Consider the following 9,948-nt stretch of genomic DNA (forward strand, 5'->3'; position numbering starts at 1 on the left):
GTCCGTCCGTTATTTTGTGCGGAATAAAAATTGAGGAGAGAGAGAGAGAAAAGAGGAAAACAGGCGCTTTTGGCGCCTCTCGTGTAGTCTCCCCGTTATTTCGTCCGCAAGTAAATTTTAGATCCTCGCCGCTCCCGCGTACCGCTTCGTTACCGAGACAATTTTATTAACACGTACCTCGCGCGCGTTTGTATATCTCTCTCTCCCGAGCGAGAGCTCTCTTCGAAGGGAATGCATGCAGATTCGGCCGGATAAAGCAACACCTTCGCGGATCGCCGGATGGAGGTTATTGAAATTTTCAGAGCGGTGATTCGCGCGGCGCACGTACGCCCCGGCCGTGTAAACACCGAGCGAGAGTCGCACAATCTCCTCCGTCGTAACGAGAATATGATTGCTCGTTTTACGAAAGCTTCGAGCCTGGCTGGCGCGATGCGACGGGAGAAAGAGCTCCCGCCCGGCGGGCTTCCGTTCTTCCTCCCGAAGGACCGAAGCACGAGGAAATAACTCGCGTGCTGCCGCGGGATGCGGCTTTCAGAGCCGGCTGTTGAGACCGCGACAATTTTCGCGAATTCAATTCTCGCCGCCGCAAACACGGGAGAATGGAAAACGTGCTGTTTATCGCCGCGGGTAAACACGGAGCGAGCGCTTCCGGACGATTATATCGCGAGGAGAAATGCTATCGAGACTACGACGCGGACGACGACTCCAGTCGTCCCGCTGGACTATGGGTCTTCCCCTCGGAATTGCGGAATTGCTCAAAATACCCCAATCGCTCCATACCCCAAATACCGCTGCTTCTCCTCTCCGCGATGCGCCAGTTCGATCTCAATTCTATCATCTCGCGAGCGAGGCTCGCGAGAGTGATATCGGACGGAGATTACCAGCGTTGAATTAGCACGTAGCAATTTTTGTTCCTCTTTTCTTTTTATCAATGACTACCGTTCTACCGCTAACCATCACCGAAAGAATCAAATTCGGGAAAATAACGCAACCACAAATTTGCATTTGAGATACTCCTGCCTGTCATTATTCCGGAGATACTTGTCGAGAAACGTGAGATTCGGTTCTCGTCAACTGATAGAAAAATTCTAGTTGAATTAATGTACATCTCACTATATTTTATAGTTCATTTTGGCGTCAACCATATTTTTATGGTTCCATAGTTTGCAGTGGAACCTGCAAAATATAGTAGAATAAACACAAATATATAGTCAATGATTGTCTTATAAATAATGGTTTAGTTACTTTTACCACATATATGGTAATTTCTCATTCACAAATATAGTATAGTGAGATTTAATATTCATATAGTTAGACATCTGTCATCATTTAGCAAACATTCTGGTAATGTTGACTATATAAAAGAGTTACTTTTATCTACCATTTTATATTTGCATCCATACAATAATTTTAGTTTAACTTACTATTACTTACGTAATTATTACCGATATTATTTGTAATACCTGCTATAAATATGATATTTCGGACTGTAATTTAGTTACTATATCATTATAGTTGCAAATATCATGTACTTTCCTCTCAGACCGCGCGCGCTATCATTATTATTCAAAGTGCGTGGAAATCGGAGGAGGACCGCACTATGTCGGGCGTGTTTCTTCGTCAGTGGTAGAAGCCTGCGTTTAGTCGGCCAATTGAAGCGGAGTACCACAACCGCGGGCGGGAAGCTCTCAGCGTAATTTCTCGCGCTCGACGAGCGCGATTTAAAGTTGGCGTCCGATCGCGCGTTGCGCAAGCGGCCATGAGCCGGCCAGAGCCGATTTCCGTGGAGTTTTAATTGATTTTTTCCTCCGCGCGATTTTCCGGGCTCGAGTTGCCGTTCGGGCTGAAACGAAATCAAAATGGAGCGTCGCGCCCGCGGCGCGGCGCGACGATACGCCGCGTTGTAATTAACGCACCTAATCGACCGACTCGTTAAGCCGCCACTTGGAGCGACACGCGTTGTTGCGCCGTGCTCGAGTCTTAATTATCGGATTTCCGCCGACACCTTTACGACTCGCGCAAATCCCTGCGAAATGTCCCATTAGCTCCGTCTTCGTCTCATTCGTGGAGTACATCGAATCCCCGTGGCGCGCCACATTGTTATCGCGATAGCTCACAATGCGAGCGCCGTTGAGAGTGTGTGTGGCGTGGCTGACAACGAATACTTGCTGGCTTCGCGGCCGGTTTTTCCTTTTGCCGTGCTTTTGTTTCTTGCGCGAAGAGAACTTTGGAATTTCTCCCTTTATTGGAATCCCCGAGATATCGTCGCGCGGAGTTCTCGAAGATACTGACTGATGCAACGCCAGGTTAGTGCGACAAATTGTTTGTTTCTTCCCCTTGATTTTATTTTTCTTTTTTTACTTTTTTTTTTTCTTTTTTTAGCTTAGGGAGATTCCATTCGATTGTGTGTTCGGATTTGTCAAAAGAATACTAAGAAAGGAAGAAAGGAGGAGAACGCGTTGGATGTCTGGGGATATTCGAACCGACGTTGCTTGTTTTATTCATATGGATTATGAATATCTCGAGAGACTGGATAATTTCGTCTTCAATTTGATTCGCGCGAGACACGACGAACCTTTCGCGCCGATCTAACGCTCTCTTTCTCTCTCTCTCTCTCTCTCTCTCTCTCTCTTTCTCTCTCTGCGCTACTAGATAATAAATCTAGTTCACTTCTTGATTAAAACGTACGGAAAAAGAAGACGATATCGATTTCCGATGTTTAAAATATTTGTGCGCTTCTCTATTATTCGACGTTTTATGTCACAAAAGAAAGCTCAGCGTGCGACACGACGACCCGCGAGCTCGATTCCGGATTTCTCCTCTCTCGCGAGAGCAGATTCCGCGTTAAAGCGACTACCATATGTAATAATGACGCCATGCGTATCGCATAGACACGACGGAGTGTCTTGAATAATCGGCGATATTTTTGGTCGCGATATATTCGAAGGCGGCGCCTAAATAAAAGAATAAAATGGAATTTGATCGGCCGCCTGACGAATGTAGCGCGCGTTAAATTATTCACATCTATTAGTATAGCGCGGCCGAGACTTCTCTCGCGTGTAACTAATTCATTACTCTCAATCCTCTAATGAGATTACTCGGAGCAGTCCGTGCGCGGTAATGTATAACTAATTTCGCCGGTATAAACGCGCGGAACGTCGTCCCGCATGTACTCTTAATCATGAGTCGCTTTCTTAACGAATCGCTCCGAACGTTTCAGTAATAAAGGAAAATCGGGATCTGGTCTTCAACGATGAGAGAGATTAAACGGCGCTCTTCGGAAACCCGCTCGTGCCGAGCGTTTCAACCCGTCGTCCGTCCACGGATTTAATATTGTTGGAATATATGGAATATATGAAATATTCACCCAGACCGAACACTTCAGACGCATTCGCGTGTGCGAATATCGACAAATTTTCGCGGTAACCTACATATCTTTCTCCCTCTCTCTCTCGCTCTCTCCCTTTGGAGACTTTTTTATCGCGAAAAAGTTTTCTCAGACGTGCGATAACTTTGTGAAAAGGTTAAATTATTTCTCGTGCATGTTTTTAACACATATACACACACACATATATATATATATATATATTTAATATTATATATATATTATTATATATATACATTTAATATACATATTTTTTAATAATTTAATAATATATATATATATATATTCTTTTTTTGACAAGTTAAAATATACTTTAACGCCGCAAGCTTAAAACGCGCAAGTAAGGATCGAGCGAGAGTGCATGGAAATTTTTCAAAGATTCGCGGTCGACGAATAATTTTTGCGAAATTTGTGCGATGTGTGAAATACTTCATTTTCTTAGCTTCGTTTTATTTATAAAGTTTCTCGTGGAAAAGTCATCGCGGTCTCTCTCCCGGCCCTATCCGCTTCTCGCGGGTGAGATAAAGTGCAGCGTTGTGAAATAAAATACGACGCGGTGTAAAAGAGGACTCGAGCGAGATGCACTCACTCTCTCTCTTTCTCTCTCTCTCTCTCTCTTTCTCTCTCTCTCTCTCTCTCTCTCTCTCATACCTTATGCCAATATGGAAAAGCGGCAATTTCTCCCGCGGGACCTTAGCGACAAAAATTCGCCGACGCGTCTCAACCGCGATAATCAACGTGCGGATGCAAATCGGACATCGACTTCATTTCCAAGCCGAGCGCGAAACATATTTTCATTTATATTCGCACGTCGCAGCCTCCAGAAGGCAAATGCAAGTACAGTGCAAACTGCAGCGACTCTCGGCGACTCGGCGAGCTTCGAAAAGATGCGTCGCCGCGTCGTGAAACGCCAGACTGGCGACCCGCGCATCCCCAAAACGCGTGGAATTCTAGTCGTTTAGAACGTTCGACTGTGTCCCCTTCATCGAGAAGCGGAGTAATTTTCCAAATATGGTGACCCACGTGACGTCGCGAAGGCGCATTATCAAATATATCCCCTTATGAAAATGAGATTCCGAGGAGAGCGGAGCGTGCGAGTGAAACTTTAATCAGAGAATTAATCATCTCGAATTCGAAATCATCTGCCGGGCGCGCGAAGATCGTCGAAGCTTCACCGGGGAGTCCGTGATATCGCGATCGGATAAGAGGAATAATAACAGTCGAATAATTCAGTCGCGATCTCGTCGGCAACTCGTGGCAGCGCGCGCGCGCGCCACGCAAAAGGCGGGCATATTTGCCGGGCACTCGCTCATCATCGAAATCGGCGCTCATAAAGAAATCGATGCGGACCAAGCGAGCTCGGCTGAAATGCGAGTTCTCTCGCGGGTGCGTCGCACGTACGTGCGGACGATCGGACAGACAGACAGACAGACGGCTGGCCGGCCGCGTGAAGACCGCGCGAGCATGTCATTTACACGTCCGCCGCGGACTTTCGAAACAGCGGAATGTGGCTTAATTAACCTGTCAACGCGCGCAGTGTTCTGCGGATTACGCGGACTTTTGAGACGCTTTTGAGATCCCACCGTGACAAAGTGTGAGTCCCGCGCACGCTGCGAATTATCCCGACGCGGTACACGCGAACGTACCTCGTGTCGGGGTCTCGACTCATCCTCGAGCATTCGACTCGTCGTCGAGGAGAATCTACGCGAGCGCACTGATAGAAAAATATAGTTGAATTAACTATAATCTCACTATATTTTATAGTTCATTTTGGCGTCAACCATATTTTTATAGTTCGTGAAACCTGCAAAATATAGTAGAATACACACAAATATATAGTCAATGATTGTCTTAAACAATTGTTTAGTTACTTTTACCACATATATGGTAATTTCTCATTCACAAATATAGTGAGATTTAATATTCATATAGTTATGTCTGTCATCACATAGCAAATATTCTGGTAATATTGACCATACGAAAGAGTTACTTTATCTACCATTTTATATTTGCATCCATACAATAATTTTAGTTTAACTTACTATAATTCTTAGTAAAAATATTATACGCTTGATTACACTGTGCTCGTATCGTAATTATCACCGATATTATGGTAATACTTACTATAAATATGATATTTCGGACTACAATTTAGTTACTATATCATTATTCCAGTTCCAAGTATCATATACTTTTCTCTCAGTGTAAAAACGCTTGACGATTAATTAGCATTCGCAGCGACCCTGCCGTCGATCTCGCTCGTGACGACGACGAGAGCCTGTCGCGAAGCCGAGAGGCCCGGTAAGTCCTCCGATCGGCCGGAATGAACTCCCGCATTCTCACGGCGTAATCCTATTACCGAGCAAACATCCCCGAGGGATGCACGCACCGTGGAGAGCGCCGCGAAGAGCGGGCTCGCGAGGCCGGCTCTCTCTCTCTCTTACCTACGCAAACGTGCGATAAGCGCGCAGCGAAACGCGATAGTTGACCGGCACGAGCGTGTTGCTCGTTAATGCAATCGCCACTCTATCGGGAATGTACACTTCAATTAGCCGCTCGAGCCGGCGCGCTTCCGATACTTTCGAGCGAAAATCGGCCGCTCGATATTGGCTCTCCTTTTTCTCCCCCCCCCTCTCTCTCGCTTCCTTAATCGTTAAATTAATTAAAACTTAGCAGGAAGGGGGTGGATGGGGAAGGAGATTATTTAATTACGCGTTGCTCGTGCGCTCCTCCGACTCGGCGAGAAATAAGCAATTCCCCGGGGGGGAGAGGGGGAAGGGAGGCGGGGGGGGAGGCAAGAGGCAAGTGGCAAAGTCGAAGGCCGATATAGGTGAAGGTTCGAGATTGTGTCTCGAGTTTATTATATATGTACCTCTCTGATTTTCTCTCGCGGAAGCAGCCGGAGCTGGCGAGTACAGCCCCCCCCGAGTTAATCCCGACTTCGCCTCCGGCGGCCTCGCATTCAATCGCGCGTTAATCCTCCTCGAAATTCGGATCGTTCGCGGCGGTATATCCGGTATCCGAATCCTCGTCGCGATACACAGTGCACCGCTGTGTGTGCGGGGGCATTATCCCCCCAGCGGCTCATCGCGAGAGCGCGCCCGCGATTGATTTCGTCCTCGAACGGCGCGCGGCGACGATCCAGGCGTTCGTGCGGCGGCGGTTTCCTCTTGATTTCCCTTCCCCCTGCCTCTCGCGCGCTCTCCTTCTCTCTGCGCTTCGCGGCACGCGGAACGCAGCGACTGCACTTGTCAATAATCGATAGGTGCGCTTCTTTCATGCCGCTGCGGCGGCGGCAGCGCGCCGCGTAAGTGGCGGAGCTGCGCTCGCCGTGGTGCGACGATAATGCGTCCCCTGTCGGACGCACCGTAGATTTCGTTAGGCCAATATCGCGTTTAACGGAGACGAGGAACGCTGAGAAACCACCACACTCAGGTGACGATACATTCGTCGTGTTAAGGCGTCGAGAATTCCTGCGGCGAATATTTCTCTCCCCTCTCGAGACGATCCACAGCCCCAGCTAGACTCGAAAATTACGCGTGGTTATTATCGCACGGGCAATGAGGCAGCGAGAATATTACCCCATCTTGAACGTGTTGGCGTTGAGGTATATCGTCATCGAGATCTCCTTCGGGATAAAGTGGCGAGCGAAGAAAGCGTTAACTGTAAGAAGCCGCAAGACGATCGCGCTTGAGCAAAGAGCTAACGCCATTTTTGTCCTCCTCCTCCTCCTCCTATCATATCTTGATGATAGTCAAAGTGGTAATGGTTATTACGTATACCGACCCACCCGCGATATAAAACCGCGAGCGTGTCTGTGTATGTTAAATCGCATCGTAAGGTATCTCACGCATAAAGGTACATTCAGAGAGAAGGGAACGAGAATTGATTTCCGATCGAACGCGACGTTAGGCTCGGCTGAGGCTCGGTTTACACGCTGGGACTTTTCCGGCGTCTCCGCCGTAAAATGAGATAAAGCGGAAGACGCAGCGGGTGAGAAGAAATGTACAATGTACTGCTCGATTTATTACTCGTACTTGAGAAACACGGGCATAAGTAGTAAAATGTACAGAGCCCACATAGCTTAAATATTACTTAATTTATGTTCCAAAATTACGTCACACTTTAGATACGACATATACACGCATTCGTATATTACATTCACACGCACATGCGTACATACACGCACGCGCGGATTAAGACGCGGATAAGATATCTTCCAAGGTCTTGTCGTCGTGAAGCGGCGAGTGGCCCAGCGTGGGATCGCTCTCCAGGAATTCGCGCAGCTCAGACTCGAGATCGGTCACGCCGGACGGCTCCGTCGCGCTCAGCAAAGACGGCGGCGTTTGGTTGTGCGCTATGCCGATCTGCATCTGAATCGGCGGCTGATTCGCGCCGCCGACGATGCTGATGTTCTGGCTCTGCTGGGCGGTCGGACTGAGCAGATTCGCGTTCTGTATCGGCGACGGCGTCGGCAACAAGTTAGACAGAACCTGATTGCCGTTGCTCGGCGGTAGCAACGAGTTCTCGGCGACAATCGTGGGGTTGTGCGCGATCGGCTCGACTTCCATCGGCTCAGGTCCACCTCCCAGAGGTGCAATGCCCATCGCTTTTCGCAGGCCGTCGACGGGCGCAATCGCGGAGGGTGGCAGTTTCTTCGCTATGTCGGTGAGATTATCGGTGATCTTCTCGGCTAACGTCACCTCGGCCTCCGTCGCCTTGGAAACGTTAGACAGGTGCGCCGGTGGTGGCGCCGACAGACGCTCGTGCTGGACCTGCTTGAGCCGGCCCAGCATCTGCGAAGTGTCGTCCAAACGGGTCTGAAGAGCGGCGCGTTCCTCGCTGAATTTCAGTTCCTCCTCTGCAAATAACATGTTGCGTGTAATTAACCGGGGGAAGCAAGGGAGCAAACTCCGATCGCGGAGATTTAGCGAAAAGAAGCCTCGACCGTTCAGTCTCGCTCGAGGCCGATAATTACCTAAATTCTCCAAGAAGTTAACGTCGATCCCGAGCTCCGAGAGAGTCTTCAGCTGCTCGATGTCGACCTTCACCTTATCCAGTGACGGAATGTTGCGATTCACATCCTGATTAGGCTTCTCCAGCAGGTGCTGAATCTTCTCCTCTTCTTCCTTCAGTCTTCGTTTTTCCTCGAGGAACTTCTTCGTCTTCCTATGATCGCCGCCCGTGAGGATGTCCAGCAGATCATCGACCATAGTCAACGTGTAATCACAGTCCTTAGCGAAGTCCAAGATTGACTCTGCGTATTGCACCGCGGTTTCATCTCCGTACGTCTGATATACGAGGTCCGTCTCCTCCTTGGTAAGATTCGCAAACGTCGAATCGTAACTAGGCGCGTAGGAGCCGAACGCGCCGTAATACAGAGGCTTCACTGGCTTCGACATGTTTCTACGGTCCTCGCGGAATCCAGCTAACGCTCCTGTGCCGTGGTTCAATTTTCCTATCAATTGCCCTAGTGATACGGGCCTCTGATTGGTGCCCGGGATGATCCCGTCGCCGGGTACGATGATCTGCAGACTAGTGGTGCCGTCCTTCTTCTGTCGGAGGAAACCCATCTTCGAGTTGACCCTCTTCAGACTCAGTTTCTCCGACGCCGCTTTCGCGGCGCCCCTCGCCTGCTTCAGTATCTCTTCCGGCGTCAGGTCGTCAGGTATCGCTTCGAACTTGCCCAAGCTGGCTAACCTCATCTTCCTCTGATTCTCTTTCCTCAACTCTTCGGCCTCCTCGTTGCGCTCCTCTTGCTCGCGCTCCCGTTCGATCTGCTCCTCCGTCACCGGAGCGTCCGGGTTGTTAGGATCCTCAGTGCCCAACTCGAAGCCGAGCTCCTCCTTCGAGATGTCGTGCATGTATGTTAGAACCGGCCTGAGCTGCCGCAGCTTCTCCGGCAGAACCATCTTCAGGCCGACGTGCAGCAACTTCTTCGCCGCCTTGTAGTAGATGGTGTCGGGATGATTGTAGGTCATGGCGTTGTCGCACATGAGCTTGAAATCGTCCACGAATTCGTTCAGATTCTGGTAGTTGTTGTCGTCTATCTTTTGCTTGATGGTGCTAAAGTCCATAGGATTGGTGATGATCTGAGAGTAGCCGGGCGCGATGCTGTCCGTGACCGGCCAGGCGAAGAACTGCTGCGGGTCACGCTTCTCCATCGACCTCAAAAGATGCTCCAACAGTCTCTGAAGCGGCGTGCGCTCCGCGATTTTCCTAAGGACGCACGTCCTGGGCTCGCGATGTGGCGACAAGGAGCTTATATTGCCAACTCCAACTCGCAACTCGCCGCTGGAGGATGGCGGCCTAGGAGGTAATAACTGATGGTTAGGGATCTTTTTCGGTACCTCGGCCAGGTTCTCGTCAGCGTCGCCGACTGATTCCTGACTCGACTCCTCTCTTCGTCTCTTTTTGTCCTTGTGATGGTGCTTGTGCCGTTTGTCTTTTTTCTTCTTTTTCTTCTTTAATTTCTTGTGCCCCACGTATCTGTCGTACTCCGTGTCACCTTGAGTAACGGAGTAGTTGCCCATCTGTTGCTGGTAATCCTGCGACAGCATCGT

At 49.2% G+C, this 9,948-nt stretch overlaps 1 protein-coding gene across 6 annotated transcripts in view; it reads right to left on the reverse strand.

The window, feature by feature from the left end:
* Nucleotides 1–7,379: 7,379 nt before the first annotated feature.
* The window catches only part of Brd7-9 (Bromodomain containing 7/9), a 9,183-nt gene continuing 6,614 nt past the window's right edge, over nucleotides 7,380–9,948 (reverse strand). For all 6 annotated transcript variants that reach the window (XM_011139080.3, XM_025299661.1, XM_011139077.3 and 3 more), the window contains 2 exons: nucleotides 8,364–9,948; nucleotides 7,380–8,246 (listed from right to left, as the gene is read on the reverse strand). The exon at nucleotides 8,364–9,948 is cut by the window's right edge and continues 110 nt beyond it. In XM_011139080.3, the coding sequence (XP_011137382.1) occupies nucleotides 7,582–8,246; nucleotides 8,364–9,945 (2,247 nt within the window). In that variant the 5' untranslated portion in view covers nucleotides 9,946–9,948 and the 3' untranslated portion in view covers nucleotides 7,380–7,581. The remainder of the gene's footprint in view (nucleotides 8,247–8,363) is intronic.

This window comes from Harpegnathos saltator, unplaced genomic scaffold, assembly GCF_003227715.2.
Source record: "Harpegnathos saltator strain DR-91 unplaced genomic scaffold, Hsal_v8.6 scaffold288, whole genome shotgun sequence".
NCBI lineage: Eukaryota > Metazoa > Arthropoda > Insecta > Hymenoptera > Formicidae > Harpegnathos > Harpegnathos saltator.